At 38.7% G+C, this 22,462-nt stretch overlaps 1 protein-coding gene across 1 annotated transcript in view; it reads left to right on the forward strand.

Annotated features, from left to right (window-relative positions):
• Positions 1-1,150: 1,150 nt before the first annotated feature.
• Positions 1,151-22,462, forward strand: part of LOC108794190 (target of Nesh-SH3-like) — a 53,089-nt gene continuing 31,777 nt past the window's right edge. The window contains exons 1-2 of the mRNA XM_018565191.1: positions 1,151-1,166; positions 2,254-2,433. Of these exons, the coding sequence (XP_018420693.1) occupies positions 1,151-1,166; positions 2,254-2,433 (196 nt within the window). The remainder of the gene's footprint in view (positions 1,167-2,253; positions 2,434-22,462) is intronic.

The raw sequence follows: 22,462 nt of genomic DNA on the forward strand, positions 1-22,462 counted from the left end.
TCCCCAATTGCATGAATCATGATTAATTTAGGGCACAAACATTTTTGGATGAACCCTTTTAGTGCTTTTTTTTACCACTACTTTATCTTTATAATGGCTTTTAAAATTAACAAATGCAATCATTTGGAGTTTGGATGAAAGGTTTAGTGTAGTATAACACATTTGGTTGTTAAATAGTAAAGTTATATAGAACTCAGACGAAAAAGAGGGGCAAATAAGGAGGAAAGAGGGACAGAAGGATTTGTTTCCAAAAGAGGGAATTATAGGAGGTATGCAATAAAGAGTTTACTTAAACTCCAAACTTTCTACATCTTGTGCAAAATAAATACAGGAATACAAATATTAAAATGTTCTGTGTTCACTGCACCGGTGCTTATAGTATATCTAAAAGCCCCTGTCAGGTTTTTTGGGGTTTTTTTTTGGCTACTGTGTCTCATTCTGGATATTTCCCTTCACTTCCTGTCCTGTTGACTAAACAGTGGAAAAGGATATCTTTCCAGTCCGAGAATAATCTCTATATACACAGGAACAAGTGTCCCCATTGGAAGATTTCCCCCCCAGTTCTGCTCTTGTGGTAACTCAAAATTTTGGATTTACCGTGATATTGGTGATCAGGACAAGGGACACAGACAGCAATTAAAACTGAAAAAGGCTTCTAACTTTCACCACTATACTCAAATCCTAAAAAAGAAAAGTTTTGCCTTTAGCTATATTGTAAGGACACATTCACACGGGCAATTAGGATCTCCAGCTGCAAGAATCAGGGATTCTTTCAAGTGAAAAAAAATCAGCCCTATCCTTTTGCTGCCACCAATGTATGGCATACGGCAGAACACAGCCGCTTTCAGCTGGCCACCGCAGTATGCCATAGGTCAGTGGATTTTACTCTTCTGCTATAAGCTAATGGTCACTTTAGCAACCATGAATTTATACCAGAAGGGTTCTCCTGACTCCTGGTTCTCCTGAGAAGCCACCAATGACAGCTATTAACAAAAATCCCCCCCCCCCCCCCCACCACACACAAACCATTCCTCCATGCAGATCTTCTCCACTTTTTAAGCGGGAGAACTTGCACAACTGGTGGCTGACTAAATACTTTTTTGCCCAACTGTACACCTGCAACAGGGCGCATCGTATTGTGGTGTACGCCATGGACATGTTCTGCGGTGCGTTGTTAGAACGCGGTGCAGTGCTTGATTTTTTCTTTTTAAAATAACATTAATTTAACTGTGTGGCAGCGCATGGCAAAGCATTGTGACACATTGCCGTGTATTGTGATACGCTGTGTTGCAATTAAATGTACGCCAATATCATTTTTATCACAACAAACACACCAACACAGCACACAAACGATTTTTAACATAAGTTGCTTATTTACAGTTGTGCATTACTTCATTTTTTTTTTACTGTTTCGCAAAAAGGCACAATTTAAAATGTACAACTATTTGTTCTTTATTAACGCAATACAGTTTTATCTTTTAGATTTAGTCGGAAAAGTATTTTTTTTTGTGCACTGATGCTGATTTTAGTGTGCTAAAGGACGGTGTCACCATAAATTCCGAGATGATTTGAGGATCTACAGCTGAGTGATACACAAATAAGTTACATTTTTGTCATTGGCTAAGGTACTTAAATACATTTTTAAGATTTAACTCCTGACTTTAGTGTCACTTTAAATCTGAGTGCTGTGTAATCCAATGTACTACTCTTAACGTGTCAAGTGTAAGGCCCTTTCACACAGGCAGTCTGATCAGATCCACCTCTCAGTTTTTCAGGCAGACCTGATTGGAAACCCAATGTAGCACTACATGTGTCTGTTTACATCCGATTACCTCCAAGTATGTCTAGGTCTGAAAAGAGTTCAGTTTTGGCGCAACTGGCCGTGATGGATCGGAGGTAACTTGATTGGGTGGTTTTGAATCTGACCGGTTCATGTGACACAATGGATACATAAGGCTTTATGGGAGGAGCTTGGAACATGTTTGGAAATACCTCTTCTGCATTAAATAGAGCTAAGAAAAAGGGGTTCCCAAATCACTTTATTCTTCACAGTAATGCTGATGCATTATGTCTGACTGAAAAATGGTGTACAGTCAGGTAGGCTGTGGCTAAATCTTGCATATTAGAGTAAACTTTTTTTCCGATATTATTCAGATGACCGCTTGGGTGTATTTACTGTTTATTTTCCTAATTTGTATTATATAAGCTCCTACCGAGTAAAGTCTTATATATCTCTCTCTTATTTGTCTGCAGCAAAGAAGCTGAACATGAAAGTGCATATCAATATGACCAGTGACACACTGACTATGAAATTTCACCGTCCAAACCAAAGCATCAAGTTAGATGGATTTATTCTTGGATATGGCAGCAACTATTTCTCGAACCAGTATTTTCAGTGGCCAGAAAATGGAAAGTCATATGTCACAGATGTGGGTAAGTGTTTATCTGAGAAATGGAAGATTAAATGGATTGCGGAGTCCCCAGTCTTCTATTTTTACATGTTTTTGTTTAGTTGTCAGTGCAAGAACAGTGTCAATGCATTTTCCTGCTATCCAGTGAGCCGTTAGAGAGATTTACAATCACATCCTTTCTTGCTGACAATGGTTTCACCAGACAAGCAAGTGCCAGAAATATCTGAAACAAGAACACAGACAGTGATAACTAATCAACAAGGGTTTCAGTCTTCCCCCACTTTGATACAGAAAGTGTGTCTCTTTCTGTTTGTATTGCTTTTGAATAGTTCCCTTTACCTGTATGGTACAACATTATCATCAGGACAGAAAGTGAGGGGGAATCTCTCAAACACTAAAAAAAGACACATTTGGAGGAGATTTCCTTTGTGCTGCCATCTTGCTCTAAATTGATGGGCATCCTTGGAGGTCAGAGACGTGTATCCCAGGAATGAGTAACTCCTACATAGCCCCCTGCTTCCTATGGTAGCAAAGGCCTGTAACCGAATGCTCTATCACACTTATTAAGTACCCATGCCTTATCCAAATGTTGGGAGATATGCAGTGCAAATATGCACTGCAAAGTGCTTATCTGTTTGCAGGGACTTATCAGCTTGCAGGCATTTGTAGTTTTTCAACTAGAGAGCTAAGGCCTTTTTGACAACTCATGTTTGTATTCCCAAGGCTATGTGTTTATCATACCTGACAACTTTCTGACATGGGAAAGAGGGGCATATTATAGCACAAAATAAGTAGGCAAAGGGCACACCCCCACCATGCTTCTATTAACATGGACCATAAAAATGTACGCACAAAAAATGTTTGGTTTAACCCAAAATTGCTTTCTTCATCACTACTTTTACTTTATTTAGTTTTTTCAAAATAACAAATTGAATAATTTTAAAGGTTGAATAAAAGATTTAATACTGTTAAACACATTTGGTAGTTAAATAACACATTTTCTTATACATCTGCACATCAGAACAAAAAAAAGGAACAGCTGAGGAAGTAAGAGGGACAGAGGTTTAGTTCCAAAAGAGGGTCAGCACCTTCAAATAAGTGACATTTGGGAGCTATGGTTTAGTAGTCACCATAAGTTCCTGACTTCCAGGGACAGTCCTGCTCCAAGTCCCCAGTGTGTCAGATTTTTCTTGACAATATCTGCAGTATACTGGTCAATTACACTATACTAATCGAAGTTGCATTTAGTTCTAATTAATGTCTTAGGGCCCAGTCACATCATTATGTTGCACTAACCGCACAAGATGCCTGTGTTTAGCTCATGCTATTGCACAATGCACAGTACGGCATGGCAAGTGTGCCTGTGCATTGCATTGCCATTCATATGAATGGCATCCCAATGCAGCCCCCAGAATGCGTGCTTTATTGCACAATGCATTGTACCACAATACAATGCACTGCATTGGCATACGGTGAAAAAAAGTAATACATGCAGTCTGCATTCAACTTCCACAGAGCCAGTTTCATCTGATTCAGAAAAGGTTAGCTGCAGAACCCACCTATCTGTCAACACTTCTTCCTGGGATGAAGGAAGTTCTCCACAGCCATTTGTGTGTTTTTTCAGAGTAGTATCTGTCCACTACAGGACTTCAGGGATTTCTCTTTAACTGACAGTGTACCTTTACACTTGATCGGTGAACAAACAACAGCAGGAAAATTCTAGTTGACAAAACAGCCAAATCATTAGGGTTTTGCATCCATTGGCTAGGAGAGTAATGAATATAGCAACTGTGATTTACATTTATTTAAAATATTCCTGTCGTATTCTGTTTATTTATTTTGTATTATTCTTCTGGCTTTTATACTACCGTAAATTTGTTCATGGTGCTTGAATGCTCGAACATTATTTAACACGATATTTCATTTAGAGCACCCATTAGACACTTTTGGCTTATTGATCATTAGTGCCAAGGGCTGCTACAGCAGTAGACTTCAGTATTAAACTGAACAAACGGCCCCTAACAGACATGGAACAACTGGGATGGAGGGAAAATCGGGAGCCAGGTGACATAGTCCAGCTCCTCAGATAACATCTCGAAATATCAGGTGACATCTGAGTTTTTTTCGAGTGACTTGACAGGTCTGATTTTGTTCCCCAGAATACGTATATGCTCACTCCACAATTGTCAGCATTTAAATGATGTTGTCATTTCACTTTCTGCACAAGTCCACTCATTAATATAAGCTAGTAAAAATAAATCATATCTTTCTGTTTTGTTAAAAATAGTGATAATAGTTATAACTAATAAATATTCCTTTTGTTTAGTAAAGTCTAATTGTCTATGGTCTTTCATCCGGCATTGCAGTTCCCATAGCCCATTTCTCTTTACATTGGGAACTTTTGGAGATGATTTTAATGGGTAAGAAGGTCTATACTTGTTAAAGTCTGAAATGTTTATATAATGTCCCTTGCAAATGGATAATGTACCTGCTACTGTAAATTACGTTCATAACCATGTAAATCCACAATGCCACAGAGCAAATGCCTATAAAGGTCACAGAACTTTGAGCTGGCTCTTATTATTTTTAAAATGATACTTAGTTAAAGGGATGTAAAGTATTTGATAGAATACAATAACATAAAATAACAAATAAAGACTGCAAATGTATCTGCAGACTGTTGTAGATGAACAGACAATGAGACACAAGCAGATAATTAAAATTAAACTCCCTCCATGATACTAGCAGTCAACCCTGCCTCATTTAAAACATTACGCACTTTTCATTGTCATTTTGGCAGAGCAATTCCTCAATTACTGAACAAAGTTTAGTAGTATTCAGACTGTAAATATGTAAACTGTAGTTCCTCCCTTTTGAAGTAACAAGCAGATGCACAGCTTTGATCTTCTTCCAGTTTAATGCAGGAGCATGAAGGATGTAGCTGGGTCCCCTGCACATCCACCAGGTCTTAGGCTTTTGACAAGGTTGCCCTGTGGATGATGTTACGATGCCATGTTAAAATCCCCCATCACAATCCTGTGCCTGATTTGTGGCTAAAATGAATAAGTAAATAGATGAATCAGGACATAGCTGTGGTAGATCTAGTGCTCATGGTAAGGTATTTTAGTTTGGTATGTTAAGAAGAATTTGATTATGCCTGTCTCTTTAGAACCCTGATTAGAAGACCTCACCACTTGTATCACCAGCTTTGCTTCCCCTCTAACAACCATAGTCTTAATATTCTTACTCACCTTGAGGCCAGTGAGGAACACTTGTGATACAGTGGCTGAATTATCAAGAGAAACACATAGAAAAGCCTGCTGGTGAACACTGGCAGCATCATTTTACACTGAAGCTGAATGAACGTTTTAGGACAACAACCAAGGAAAAGGGATACAAAATGTGTATGTTTGGGTGGGCTTTAAATTCAGCTGCAATGCAACCAGCTTTCACATCCAGAACACACAACACCTGTTGTTTCTGGCTACAACAGGATCCATTTTTGCCCCTGGAGTATTTTGCTGTTCTAAGATATATTCATATGAGCTTTATATAGGGTGTTGGGATAGATTATAGTTATGGAGTTAATTTGATGTTAATTTGACGTATCCTATTAATTAATGTTTACTGTTTTCTACAGCTTTTGGTTCCAAAATTCATCTGCAATATATGGAAAAATGTCATACATGTAAACCAAAAGGTATACAGAATGCATCTTAGTCATTGCATCCACTAAATTAGCTCTTTGAAGATGTACTGAGAACTGCAGTCAGGGTACATAAAACATGCGCGTGCCTGAATTAAAACTTAAGTGCCCCTGGGATGCAGATAAGGCATTACACCCATATGGAGACAAATGCAACCTATTCACAGTTCATGCACACAGCAAACTAATGCGCAATTTTGCCAAAGCAACCAGCTACTAATAATGCACGTCCTGGCTTTTCAACCTTGGTCACGTGGCTTAGAAGGCCCAATAATGGGAGCTTTGTCATGTGCCATTCCCCTCACTAAAAAGGGCGGTCCTAGCAGGCATGTGTCAGTATGTGTTGGAGTAGATAGGGAGAGTTTACAGTCTGCCATTAGGGAGAGTTAGTTGCTGCTATACAGTGCTATATCTCTAAATTGTCACAAGCTTGCTGGGAACCTCCGGGATGACAGCTCAGGAGCACTCCTAGGATGTGCGTCTGTTTGGAGGTCTTTTACTGTTAAAAATTCTGGACACAAATACTACACAGTTGAAAAATTATGCAAAATATCTACCGTCATGAACAAAAACAAGCAGCGGGAGCGATCGGTAATTGCATCCAAGGCAGATTAGTAACAGCCACTAGTGATTTGGGAGCCTCACACGATCGCTCTCAAATCACTTTGATTGACTGCATCAAGGCTGTGTGTTTAAACACCGTGAGGGGAATTTATCAAAACTGAAGCAGACAAAATCTGGAACAGTTGTGCATGGTAACCAATCAGCTTCCCTGTTTATTTTGTTCAGTTAAGATTTAAAAATGAAAGAGAGAAGATGACTGGTTGTCATGCACAGCTGCTCCAGATTTTGTCTGCTCCAGTTTTGATTAATTCCCCTCCATGTTTTTAGTAATTTGTTGCTATTTCAGTCTGTAAGTCAGTTACGTAGGTAGATAGGTAGTACATTATATAAAAACATAATTATGTTTGTAATTTAGTTTGAAGGAGGGATATGCCTTCTTGGCATCCGACTCACAGCACTGACACTACTCAGATTTTGACGTAGGTTAGTTTACTGTCACATCCACTGACATGCCATTTGTTAGTGAGCTGGCGACTAAAAGAAGCTGTGTTACCCCCACTACCACTAATGTGGAGGAGGATTGGGTACCAACCTCTGTCACTCTACAAATCACCCCCAGTATGACAGGCTTTATAAAATATGCCCCCTGGTAACACATCTGCAAAAAAAATTGGCTGAAGTATATACCACACAAAAAAATATTTCAATAGATGAATCACTCATGAAGTACAAAGGGCGATTAGGATTCAAACAAAATATCCCCTCAAAGCATGCTCAGTATAAGATAACGTTTTATAAACTTTGCGAGAGCAAAAGGGGCTATACCTTTGCCTTCTGGGTATATGGGGGAAAAATTGTCACCTGGACCCTCCTTGTTGTCTTGACTTTCTTGGGACGAATTGGAAAACTGTATGGGATCTTCTTATTCAATAAGGGTTATCACCTTTATCTGGGCAATTTGTATAGCAGTATGCATTTGTTTCAGATGCTGTATTGTTTAGATTCACTGGTCTGCGGCATTGTGCGAAACAATTCCAAAGATTTCCCCAGATTTCTTGTTACCCAGATCTCTCTTAAAGGCGAGTGCAAAGCTCTGCACAAAGCTGAATTGTTAGTATTAACATTTAAGGACAGGAAAGATGTTCATATGTTCACCACCATCCACGATGAAACAATGTAAGAAGTCACTGTCCGAGGAAGAGCACAGTCTAAGCTTATTTGCATCAGGGTTTACAACAGGCACATGGGGGATGTAGATTTGGCCAATCAGCTAATGGAGCCATATCTCATTTTAATAAAGACAGCTACCTGTTATAAAAAGATGGCAATCTATCTGATGCAGGTGGAAACTCATAATTCCTTTCATAATTCCATAATTAGAAAAAAAAATCCAGCAACCTTTCTCCTATTTCAGCTGCAGCTGATTTCAGGCACACTCCATAATAGTTCAAATATTACATAAAATCCAACACAGGTGATACAAGAGTCAAGAATTGGGGCTACACAATTCATATTTAACATACCGCTAACTGCCAAAGCAGCCAATTCTGAAACACTACCACGACTGTTATAATAAGGGAAAAAGGACAGCACCCCTTTTTCTGCCCCATTGCCCTTCAAAACCTGACCTGTGCATTGACACTTGTTTTAAACTCTACCATACACAATACACATTTTAAAATACATACAGTATCTGCAAATAAAGGGTATCTTTTATCTGATAGACCCCAGATGTGTCCATAAAGCATCACCTCCAAACGCTATCACATGGGGGCGGTAAAAGCTTTTAAATTGTCACCTATGGGAAATTTTGAACACCATAGTTTTGCGCCATTGCACGGGCATTTTGCAATGGCGCATATAGTGCGTTACATGTTTGGTACTGATCTACCTGATGGAACCCCATCTTTTATATTTCACAAAAAATTGGGTATTAAATTGTGTTTGCTTGCGCTAACATTCTTTTAAATGTTTTTTCCTAATTAATTAATTTGCTAAACATTTGCACAAATATAGTGTGACATAAAAAAATTCAGCTGCCATTTTTTTTTTTTTACAAAACCTCAACTACTTGTTTGGGGGTTTAAAGTAATTTTCTATCCAAAAATTCAGATTTTAGCATGTGTTTGCAGAAGTGTTAAAACAGCTACGGTCCTTAACGTACACCATGGCCAAAACAGTCAGGTCATGAAGGGGTTAAAGCTATGACACTGGCAAGGATGAGTTGAATTATTTTATCAAATAATGAGTCACTTGCTGAAGGAGCAGGATCTTGGTCATGTGCATGAGTAAAAGAGCACCAGGACCATAGAGTGGGCTATGACTATTTGACATAACAGTAACAAATGAACCCTAAAACCTTTATTCATGGGAAGCATTAGCTTTGAAAACAAAACCGTTAAGATAACAGTAATAGTAATAGTTTTTAGTATAAAAAAATTCTAAACTAAAACAAAAAATATATTTTACAAAAATTAAACAGGAACAAAGAAATTATTTTGCAACTGTATTTTAACACAGGGGCATTACACTAGTATATTTCATGTACATATTGTATGCCATTATTATGTCATGGGATTTTCATTTCCATCTTGGTAGCAGCAAATCATTTTCCTCATAGATGTTGCCAAAGCTTTGACACCCTCTATAAAGCCTAGACTTGGCCAGGTTAGTTTTCAGCAGCTTCTTGTAAAAATGTTAATGAATACATATTTCTTTTGGAAGGATGGAAGGCTAAAGCCACTTGTGGGTATTCTGTTTCAATGTCAGTATTGTATATGTTGTACTGGTAATTCCATATGAGGAAGAATTATTTTAAATGTGAAAACATTGTTTTACTCCTAATTCTTACATTTTCCATAGTAAAATCCAACATGAAGGTTTCTTCAAGAAGTGTATTATTTTAGCACAGCATTTTACACTGTGTGTTGTGACATGACAGGACTAGACAATGCTGAATGCTCTAAATACAAAGCCATTCCACAGCAATCCCTTCTATACCTTTTTATTAGACAATTTTCAAACAGGACTGGACACATCTTGACCTCTATTTTTCATAGCTGTTATTAACTTGTTTATTTGTACCAGTAAACATGAATACGTCACTAACTAATTGAAATTTAGCTAAACAAAACTGCATTTTGAAAGGGCTGTGAGACTTTATCAAAACTATTTTATTTTTTTTGCACAGATTTGTAAGGCTAATTGAAGGGTTGCAAACAAGCATCTGCAAATTACTAGGTGTGGTGAAGGCATAAATAACTAAGGTCAAATAATTTGAGTGAGGAATCCTTTTATCAAAACTGCCTACAGGTATATCCATTGACTTTAGTTTGCTGCCTGTTTAGAGGTCAGTGACTGACCCACTGACCTGACTGCTAACTCCTAGGGCTGCAAAGTAGATAGATCATGTTTTGTTATAGGAGCGAACACTTAGGGGAATATTTATTAAATTTAAAAGGAAAGGGTAATTTCCCCTTGTCAGACTGCCAAACTTACATTTCATTTTGGCCATGGTTTTTAGGGTAAATAATTTAAGAAAAAGTCAAAGTAAAGTCTGACGAAGGTAAGGAAAAAATGAACTATTGTTATGCCAGCATCATTCCCTTTTACTACATTTTAAAGCCTAACTCCAGGCTGCTTTTAAATGTACTCATGCAGTGGGACCCCTCCCCCTTCACAGCATGGATTAAATGCTCACTTGGATAGAAAGGTAAAGAATAAGAAAACATCTTATCTTATTCCTTTCTCCAGCAGGCTCCCTTCTCTTGATGCAACTTGTCCCTCAAAACTATTTCACCTTCCTGCCTGGCGAATCCCAGCTCTTTGACATCATCACATATATTGCAGGGCAATCAGGCCTGCATTTTACGGGAGGATGGCAAGGGCCCACCCACAACCAAATTTGTCTAAAAATCAGATTGGCTACTTGCATGGGTGAGGGGGTATACATGACTTTTGTTGTTGTCCTATAAGTCTACTTCATTATTGAATATGAAATTTAAATCAAACTTAAATTCCAACAACACATACACACCTTTCCCTCCTTCTCCCACTACTCTACCAGAAGGAGCAAAGAAAAGCCTGTGTAAATTTCAAGTTACTAGTTAGAGCTTACACAGAGCTAATGATGTTTTCTCTGACCCTATGTGACAATACTAGGTAATTCACCAAGAAGCAGTGCTGTCACCTGAGAGGAAGGGAAGTGAGTATGGAAGGACCAGGTATTCTCTTTGTTTCCAGCTGCTATGTGGGAGGGAGTAAAGGAAAGGTGAGTTTTTGCTGTAGGGAGGGGACAATTTAAGACAATTTGTTTTTTGTTTTTTTGGTCTTGCATGTTAAAATACTAGAGTGTTTAAAGCCTAGTTTCATGGGACCAATTTACTAATTTCTTATAAACTGCAACACTACTAATGATCAGTGGCGAGATAAGGTCCTTTAGCACCCAAGGCAAAAAAGCCAAGGTATGCCTTCCTCCATGAGCTGTCAATTAATTCAGCAGGATAGTTTGCTTGTCCTGCCCTTTTTGTGCCCTCATCCTGCTGAAGTACCAAAAGCAGCTGCTTCTTCTTCCTATCCCTTGGCCTAGATATGCTAGTGATGGAAGTGTCTGCCTTGTATTGCTGTGGAGAAATATCTTACATTGCTCAAGAGATGCATTTACTTGCTAACACCTGGAGTATAACAATATATTGCTGAATAATGGACTACGAGACAGTGGAAAAGTATGCCAATTATTTTCATTCAGGAACCATGTACACATTGTTTTTTGATTTATGGATTTTCAGGATGAGATTTCCAGCTGGCTGGCTTTCCCTAGTCACCTGCAAGCTATTAAATGACTGATGATGAACTAAGCAAATGGCAAGGAAATTAGATAGACTAAACTTAATATGGGAAGAAAGTAGATTTCGTTTATAAACGGTGTATAATGGAAATCAACACTGTATCTAACTTTATTTTTTTATTCTTTTTTTAAGCCTACAAAATGTAGAATGTTACATTATTTCTGTACCGAGAACATACATTTCATAGCCCATCTCAGGGCAAAGCTATTTTTCTTCCTACCAATTTAAGGGTGAGTTTCGTATTCAGATCGACGATAACTTTGACCCAAATTCTAGTTGTTTGCCAGTCAGAAAAAAACTGCAATGCAGTTGTTCACCACCATTCCAGCCAATTACCAATCATGCATTTCCTGGCTTTTGAACTGTAATCAGGTGGCCTAGACGGACCAATAATGGGGGTTTTCTAATGTGAAACTATAGTTTCTGCAGTGTGTTGGGCTATGTAGTGTGTACTGTACCACCCCCTCCCCCTTATTCACTGCTGTATTGTGCTACATTACTGTGAATTGCCTTGTGGTGGATTTACATATTTATGTGTACCGCCCTTTGTGTTCACAGTCCATAGACATTTTTATGGAAAAACGTTTGTGGCTGTCAGCAAAAACTTATTTTGATGTTTAACTGCTTGGTCCCCATTGCAGCATCCCAATGCCAGCTTGGCAAATTTGCTGGCTGCTCCCATTCTAGCTAATGGAATTTGCCCCCCTATATAAAGTGCAACATGTGTAAACAATAACCCCAATGTGTAATATCTCATATGAAAAAATAACAATCATCCAGCCTTTAAAGTGTCCAATATTTACAGTGCAGTCTGTAAAATAACTCTCCTTCAAGTTGAATTGACATTCAACTATGTTTTATATCTACCTCCATGCTTTCAACCATGCTTCACTGTTAGTTGGAAAGCTCACCTCCTTTGGTGGACCTTATCTGTCAGAGAACAGGTCAAATGTGCCTCAGATGTTCCTGCTGGAGTACACACTGCATGGTATAATAGACCAGGCATTGGAGGCACAGCAGCAGGAGGAAGCGGAGGATTTCGTTGCATCATGCATCGATTCAGGTGAATATTTTTTTCTAAATCAGTTCACTTATCATTAGTATCAAGTAGGGATGATCAGATACCAAGTACCGTACTCGGTACGAGTACAAGTACAGATACTTTTCCAGCTCCAAGACTAGACTATAGAAAAATTCAAAAGTTAGGAGGCAGCTGTCATTTTTAAGGAGCATACGGAACTCCAGGGATTTGTGTATCCCTGTTTTAATTAAAATTAAAATGTTTTTATAAATATATATGAGGGATGCACCGATACAATTTTGTCAGGTTCCATTACTGATACTTGTTCAAGTACTCGCAGATACAAGTACTGATACATTTTGTTTATTGTCTTGTGAAAGTGTTTCTAAAACAATACAGATTAATGATTTCAGGATGCTGGTGGAGCGCCAGAGCCAGGACCCAGCTGCAACCCTGGTAGTTCTCATGAAAATGCCAAGTATCGGCACTGGTATCTGAACATCCTTCGTTTCAAGTGATCTTATGGTCTCTTTGTCACTCAAAAAAGCTGCTGACAGCTTTAAAGAACAGGCACCCAGAGGTACACATACCTAAAGCAGCTTTTCTCTCACAATGTTTCTTGTAGTCAAAGACTATGTGATCTAGGCTGTCTAAGACATAACACAAGCAGGTACATATGTCATTTTATAGCAGTGACAGTGGTTATTGACAGTGTTAATTAAATTAATTTATGATGCAGTTTTTTGTTTTAGTTAGCTTTAGTTTTTTCTAAGTGCTCCATGAACAGGTTTATTTTAGAGAACTCTTCCACCACATTAATCAGATATAGCAATTATCATAACATGCATACAAATTATCCCCGGTTTGAGCTTTTGTTGGGAATGTTTGTCCCTGAAATGTCCCTGGTTTTAAGTACTGATATGTTTTTGTAATCCTCTGCTTTCTGAGTAATTACAAATTAAAATATCCATAAATTACGGAGTCTACAAAATCACTTTTTTGACTCCCCTCCCAATATGTATTAGCTAAATGGGAACAGCATAAACCTGTGATGATAAAGCTTTCTGTTTGATGCCAAAATCATAAATATACAGCTTATATGACAGGTTATGTCAGGTTAGGGGTGTTTACTCCATACAATGGCATGCTGTTGCCTATAGTGTAATTATAGATTGTTTATGGTTCACTTGTATTGCTTGCAGCTACAATTATTTGAACTAACTGCCATTTATTTATAATTTAGCGATACTTAATCTGAATGATTATTTATTAGGCACGGAGGTGCCATAGTTATGCGGGTGTTTACAATATAGTGAACAATTGCTGTTGGCACCACACATTAAATATTTGATTAATAAGTTATATAAAAAAGGTGTTAAAAAAGACTGACATATAATATATGCATCACATAGCTCTCATTTTCTCATCAAAAAACTCAATGCACATTTATTCATATTTCACATGTAGCTCTCATCCCCGAAGGAGCCGCCAGAATATCTGGGGTCATTACTAGATGTCTAGGGGTTTTGTTCTTCAGCTTCCCTATTAGCATCTAACCACCCTCTTCTATTCCCCACAAAGCTAATATCCACTCCAGAAGTACAATGCTGAATAAGTTTTATTAACATCTTCACACTGGGGAGAGAGGGTATAGGGATCCTAGACATCCAAGACCTCCATTACAGACATACACTCCAGACTCACCAGACCCTTTTTAGCATCTTTTCTATAAATGTTCGTGATGGACGATTTTACAACTTGAGTTTGTGTTTGCTATTCAAATTGATTGATTGATTGATTGGTTGATTTGGAGAATGTAGATCCATTTGTAGCCCAGCTAATGGAAATTTGAGTAGCAGATGAGCAGAGATGGGCACAGATGCTCAGCAGGAGAGACACCTGATATCTCCTGAGGTCCACTATGTTCCGGGTACCTTCAGCAGCCATCCGCTTTCCTGGTTCTCTTCTAGCAACAGCACAGGCCTCTTACATAATTGAGGCCTAGGGAAACACTTCCCGCACTCCAACATCTGCCCACCCCCAGGCCTAAGGTCTCAGGTTATTTGTTGCTACCAATAGATACTTCATAGACTCTCACAATTATTACCAGCCAGTTTAGCATATTTTCAGTGATTGCATATTTTGAGTTATACATGAGTTTAACATCTTTTTAAAATAAGTTTTACATTTTCCCAAAATTGACTTCCACAATTTTTTTTTCTACGTTAATAAACTAAAGCAATCTGAAGATTAGTCACCAAAAGTATCTCTCAGTGTGCGAGTACCTTGCAGGGAGGGAAATGTCTTCATTGACTTAGCTGACTCATAACCTTTCTTTGAAAAGGAGCAGTAAAGCACAAACATTGTGTAACACTACAAAGAAGGAATCAGGGCTTGCATATGTGCTTACTAACTGCTACCAGTGACTGTCTACGATCAGAAGCCAGGGGGTTGGGCTCCTAATCATGTGACAGCCAATCACAGTGATCACATAACCGGGATGTCAACCTTCAACTCCTGGCATTCAGAAGCCTATAAAGCAATGCTTGCTTTTAATTTAAACTTTCACATCATAAGTGTCCCAGAATAAAAATTTGAAACACAGCTATTTGTCTGCCAATCCCAAATCAATTAAGGGCAGGAGAAGGGCAGCTGCTACATCTGTGTTAATCAAAACCAGTTTGGATGTGTGTCTGTATTTCTCCACCTTATGGTTATATTGCTCTTTTAATTGCATGCTCAAATGTGAGCGTCATTCCATGGTGCATCTTTTCTATAAATGTTCGTGATGGACGATTTTACAACTTGAGTTTGTGTTTGCTATTCAAATTGATTGATTTATTGATTGATTTGGAGAATTGCCTTTTTTTGTGACAGATTTACCTAAAAAATAGTAATAAATACATAATTCCTTGTAATTTAATAGATCCTTTCAAATGTATCAAGGAACAACATTTTCACAGATTTTCAAAAAGCACACACTATGCAAGTACAAGAAGAACAGATGTAGCATGAACAGTTTTTAAGGTGTATACCAGCTTTATTTGTTTAATAAGATAACCCCTCTCATTCTCCTTATCCCCCCTCCAGATAGCACAGAAAGTCTTTAGGGCCCGTTCACATCATAGCATTGCGCTAAACACACAGTACTGTGCATTTAACACATGCTATCGCACAGTGCACCTAGCATGTGGTACCATGCACTAGGTGCATTGCATTGTCATTCATTTGAAAAGAATCCCAATGCACCATCCAGGGGCCATTTGTTGCAGTGCAACACATGGTACTGTAATACTCTGGGTTGTATGCGGTGGAATTTTTTTCACTGCACAGTAATGCAGCATTTTTGTTCAGAGGTGCGTTGGAATGCCATTCAAATGCATGTGAATGCAAGGCACCTAGCGCACAGTACCAGGGAATACAGCTAAAGGTATGTGAACTGCCTTACCGGAGAAGAGAGGCAATGAAAGATAACCATGTGGTGGCATTACTGCTATGCAGCCTTCCAGAGTCATACAGTGCTCTTATTAGCACTCTAGAAACCAGACCTAAGCAGGAACTAACACTAGAATACCCCAAAGGAAAATAATCAATGAATATTACAGAAGGAAAGAAAATATGTACAATTATGTAAATGAGAAAGCCCTAAAGGTGCATGAGAGCGCAAAGCCAAACGAAGAAATCAGAGTGTGTTTTCGCTGTAAAAACACTGTTCATCCGAAAAAGGACAGTTCCAACTGGAGAGCCAAGCAGCGAACGTGAGAGGCACCTACAAGAGAAAGAGTTAAGGCAGGTACAAAGGAGACTGCAGGCACATCATGGAGTGCTACCTTTAAAGTGACTAAGAACAGTATACCACATGGATGGTGTATTGACTTAGGCGCAACAAGCCACATGACTAGTGATGAGACCTTTTTTACAGAAATTGATTTCAGTGCAAAGGACAATGCTTTCCTAGGAAACACAAAAAGTATTACTAGGAAAGCATTGCATTGGTCAAGGATTCTTGAACTTCATCACACAATCAGGGGACAAGCAGAGTATCCTCGTGAACAATGTACTGTATGTCCAGACCTAGAAGGGAATCTTCTATCAGTAAAAACCCCTGATAATAACAGTCTCACAATTAATTTCTGAGGTGATGAATGTACAATCCGAAACAATAAGCAAATCCTCACAAAAGGAAAATTGGATGAACACCGGTACAGACTCATCACCACAGATGAACAAGTCAAAGCAGCCACTCATAATCCACACAACAAATGTATCCACCCATGGCACAGATGACCAGGGCACCGAAACCCAGAAGCCATAAAGGATATTATAAAGAGAGGCTTATTAGAAGATATAACTATACTGCCTTGCCAAATGCTCATGACATGCAAATGCTGTATGGAAGCAAAGGCAACATGTACCCCACTTCCACTGGCCACCCAATGAAAGACCACCCACCCCATGGAGCTCATACCCAGCAATGTGTGCGGACCAATTAAAACTCCCATATCAGGTGGGAACAGATATATACTGACCTTCATTGATGATTACTCCAGGTATTGAACAATTTATCTAATGAAGCACAAGAATAAAACATCAGAAAAACTTCCAGATTTTGTAGCCATGTCCAGGAACAATTTCCAACAGAATTCAGGGATTATACGCACCGCCAACAGAGAGGAATACATCAGCAAGGCAGTGGAATCATGTCTAAAGAAACAAGGTACAGTACACCAGACCACCACGCCGTAAACTCTAGAACGTATCAGAACGGAAAAACCACACTCTTATAGAAATAGCCAGATACATGTTGTCAGACGCCAGCCTACCTAAGAAGTACTGAGGAGAAGCTGTCATGACTGTAACATACCTACAGAACCGACTACCATCAAAAGTTGTTGAAAGCAACCCATTTGAAATGTGGCATGGATGTGGCATGGATGGAAGCACAGGGCACATTAGAATGTTTGGATGTAAGGTTTATGCGATTATTCTCAGTGAGAAGTGATCCAAGTTGGAGAACACAGCCATTGTAGGTATCCTGGTGGGCTATAGTCAACAAGATAAGGGATAGAGATTCCTCCACCCAAAGACTGACAAAGTGACAATAAGTCACAGATTTTATTTCAATGAGAACCCATCACCAGAAACAATGATCCCGGAAGGTTGTAAAGTGAATTTTCCCAGTGAACCAGCAAAGGAAGATGAGCAAAGTAAAGCCGCACAGGAGAACAAAAGGTGGAACTCACAATGGATAAGTTAAGTCCCATGTTAAATTCTGCTGAACAACCTGAAATTAGAAGATCCACTCGGGCGACAAAGGGAATACCACCCTGCAAGCTGTCATATACGGCTAAGACACATAGAAGGGAATTGATCAAAACTGGAGCAGACAAAATCTGGAGCATCTGTGCATGGCAACCAATCAGTGCCTCTCTCTCATTTTTAAATCTTAACTGAACAAACTTAGAAAAGAAGCTGTTTGGTTGCCCTGCGCAGCTTCTCCCGATTTTGTCTGCTCCTGTTTTGATAAATTCGCCTTATAGCATACTCGAACCAACATCATGGGAAAACATAAAAAATAGTAAGCAAATCGACTTTTATGGTTAAGCTCGATGCAGAAGGAAATATTCACAAATACAAGGGCAGATTAGTTGCCAAGGGATACTCCCAGAAATTTGGAGAAGACTACGATGAAACATTTGCTCCCGTCGTAAAACACTCCACAAGCATCTACAGACTAAAGCAATCGGTAAGCATGTGGAATGAGAATTTGAATGCAATACTCACAAAAGAGGAATTCACAAGAAGCAAAGCAGATCCCTGTCTTTATTCTAGTAATCAAGAAGACAGAAGACATACATCCTAATTTACATTTATGACCTTATAACCTGTTTTGAACAAGAAGGGGACTACAGTCAAATAATTAACAAACTAAAATAAACTTTGAAATTAAAGAGCTAAGAAACATCAGTCACTATCTGGGAATTCAAATAGAGAGGGGAGAAGATGGAAGCAATCTTCTCAACCAAAGTCAGAAAACTGCAGAAATTTTGGAACAATTCCATATGCACAATACAAAGCAAGTAAAAACACCAATGGAACCTGGCTACCAAAAGAGCAATGAAGCAGAAATCTTGCTACCCAACAATGACATGTACCGCAGAGCAATCAGAAAGCTACTATACATTGCTACTGTGACAAGACCAGACATAATGGCAGCAGTGGGCATACTCACTAGAAAAGTTGCAGCACCCTGTCAGCATAACTGGAACGCCGTAAAGAGGGTAATACAATACTTAAAAGGAACAATTTGGATGAAGCTACGACTGCCAGCAGCATCAAATCCCAAATTAGTTGGATATGCGGATGCTGATTGGGCCGGAGACTGCACAGACCGCAAATCCACAAGTGGTTACATCTTCCATAAGTTGGTCTAGCCGAAAGCAAACAACTGTTGCACTTTCCTCAACTGAAGCTGAATACATAGCAGTAGCACACACATGTCAAGAAGCAATATGGATTCACCAGCTTTTAATGGACATCAGCGTAGACATCTTTGAAGATCTTCGAAGATAACCAGGAATGTATAAAGCTAATACAATCAGAAAGGGTCAACCCTAGAACAAAGCACATCAACTTGAAGTATTATCTGCTTAGGGACACTCAAGAGCAAGCTATTATCTACATTCAATATTGATCATCAGAAGAAATGACTGCAGATGCAGTCAAAGGATCATCACAGTTTCCTTCGGGGAAGATAAACGTCATATAGCAATGGATATGCTGCTGAGAAGTGTTGGAAATACAACAGCATATACTAATATGTATTTTGAGCTATAGATGGCGCTGTAGTGCAATGATTATCTCTATGTGTATGCTGATCTATGATACACAGTAAAAAAAAATCTGTTTCCTTCACAATGCTGTATTAAAAAGTTTAATGTTCTTCTAATCAAGTAAAATTTAATTCAGCATTCCTCAAGATCTCAGTGCTTCATCTAAACACATAACCAACACTTTTAACAACAGAACAATGAATGATTGGAACAATTGCTGCATAAACATGATCATTCTTATTGGCCAAGTGTGTTTATACATGTACAGAACAAGCACCCAAGGCTCTGATCTTATCTTAGGGGAGAAATAGCAACTGGCCAGACAAATTACAACAGCAGATTGATTCTTTCACACAGGTCAGATAGGTCAGATGATCTTTTTCAAAATTGTAGATTTCCTGGATTGATGATCTTCTAATGTCATTATACACTTTTACAGTTTACATTTTTCTGTAGTCTGCATTCTTGGCAGAAATGAATGAAATCCCAAAATGTATGTGTAAATGTATGATCCATGTTCTGAGGTTTTGTGAAAAGCCACAACATGCATTTATATGAATGAGAATCATTTATTTGCATTTAATCCTATTTTTTAACCTACACAAAAGAAATAATAATAATAATAATTTGTAGTTCAGTAGGGCAGTATTTTATTCCCTGATGTATCGACACTGTTGTCCAAGCCCTTCTGTTCTCCAGCACACATTGCAGTGTGCAGACAGCATTTTGGCTGAGCCTTCATTGTTACCTGAAGAGCAGTTCTCTACATACCACAGTGGAGAATCTGCCAAATACTGAATAGCATAGACACACAGAAACATAGCACTGAAAATAGCTTGAAGGGTTCTGGCCACTCCTTCTTAAAGATTAAGTGGATTGGCTGTTACCCTGATGCTCTTGTTTCATATCTTTGAGCCTGAATTGCCATTCAGTACCATTAACTCATAGCAAGGATACCACTTCATCCACCTCTTAAAGTGACCCTGTAAGTCTGTAAAAAAAATCATGATTTGGTAGCTCATTGCAATAGAAGAGCTACTATACTCACCTCACTGGCAGTTATGGTCTCCTATTTCCTGCAGTCTCATCCAGACTCAGTATTCAGTATTCACTACTTCCAAGAGTGTCACCTGTTGGGGTTCCCTTCCCATGTGCTGTGGTTGCATCCTCTAACCTGTTTGTCCTAGCTTTGTCCTGTTGTGACATGAGAATCAGAGGATGAAACCCACAGTGGGGAACACAGGCATCCCACACTCCTGGAATTTCTGAATGCTAAAGAGTTTGGTGACGGCTGCAGTGAAAACAGTTAAGCTGGAGTAAAAACAGGAGATATGGGCCTCCGGAGAAGTAGAAGTCTTATATTTAAAAATTGCTGACAGGCGGGGGGTTATTTATGCAGAAGGAACTGTCTAAGTCTCTTCTGCTAAAAAAGCTCCTACCTGCGTGTCAGAATTTTTTTCTTCTGTGCAATGAGCCACACATGTGCAGCACAGCTCAGTACACAGGCTTGGCGAGGACCTGTGCCAAAATGAACTAACTCTCATGCGCATGGAAGTTACATTATGGTGAAACAGCTAATCAAATGGCCCAATATGCTGAACCCAGAAGAAGACCGGGTTAAGATGGAAGCACCAGCAACAGAGGGGAGAAGGGGATTATCTACAAGGTAAGTTGGCCATAATGTGCTAATATGCTGTACATTCTAACACAGTATGGCCTTTTTCTTTTATATACCGCTTCACTTCCACTTTTACAAAAAGCCAAAAAAGCAGTAGATCAAACAAGCTCCCTCTAATGATGTCAGTTGTGTAAGAAAGAATTGCTTTTTTCCCCAATATATTGAAGCCATTTCATCTGCATTAACTGCAGCTTGTTCTCACATTGTTGGGAAATATTAGAGCTTAGTAGGACAGGTAAGAACCTTGTAGGAGCAGGCCCTAATACAACTGACTGTAAGCCAACTTCAGGCTACAGGAATGAGACTATTCCGAAACTATCAGGTCTATTCACAAAAGTGTGAAGAGTTTGGAGAAGGCAGGAGAATTTAACAATCTAGGCCAAAGTAGCTGAACTGGAAAGTGAGCTTAAGTGGAGAATTTTTCAGAATCAGCTATTTTGGCCTAGATTGTTCCCTTCTCCTGCCTTCTCCAAACTCTTCACCCTTTAGTGAATAACCCTGTGTATGATCAGGGATTACACTTGAAATCATGTGTGCTGTTCCTGCCACTGACACACAGTAGTTTATGAGTTCATAACTGTCTCAATGAATAGCTGGGCTCTGCCCAAATCTTCAAATATAGCAGTGGTGCCATTTCCAATTTATACTATAAGTGCATGGCTCCATTGCTATCCATAAACAGCTTTTTAACACAGCATACAAATGTCTTGTTTTTGTTCTTTTTATTTTGGAGAAAAAAAAACATATTTTTAAATGTCCCTGTACTACAACTTTTATGTAAATTCATACATAATAATGTTCTTTTCAGATAACTCCAAAAGGGGGATTTACTGTACCTTCTTACAAAATCACATAAGTAAATATTATTTAACAAATGTGGAAAGTACCAAGATGAAAAACTGTAGTGGTGTGTTTTTTATTCATTGCCTGGGCAATTTCAATATTGAATGTGCTGTACTAAATTCATGCCAGTTGCATGTCTATAATTCAAACCAAGTTGAGGTGAAATAGTGCATATAGCTGTTGACTATAGTTGCTCGTAAAATAGAATGTGTATTATAATGCTGTATTTGTTAGGCATGGGATATTAAATATATTTTCAAAGTGTTGCATCACTGTGGTTTAAGCAATTGTTCCCCTTTGGATTTGGTATCTAAACAAGAACTCATAGCAAACTTGGCTTCATATACAGGTAAATAAAGGCAAATAACATGATTCACTATAAACTGTTAAAATCATATTACACCCAAATGTCTGATTACCAGACATTACATCTTAACAAGAACTTACAATTATGATGTAATTGAGGGTGCATATACAATTTAGGATACTATACGTCATGGCTGTCCCTAAGGTTTTCACTGCCTAAGTCCTAGGTAGGTGGCATGCTGGCAGGGAATAT

This window comes from Nanorana parkeri, unplaced genomic scaffold, assembly GCF_000935625.1.
Source record: "Nanorana parkeri isolate BGI_ZX_2015 unplaced genomic scaffold, ASM93562v1 scaffold821, whole genome shotgun sequence".
NCBI lineage: Eukaryota > Metazoa > Chordata > Amphibia > Anura > Dicroglossidae > Nanorana > Nanorana parkeri.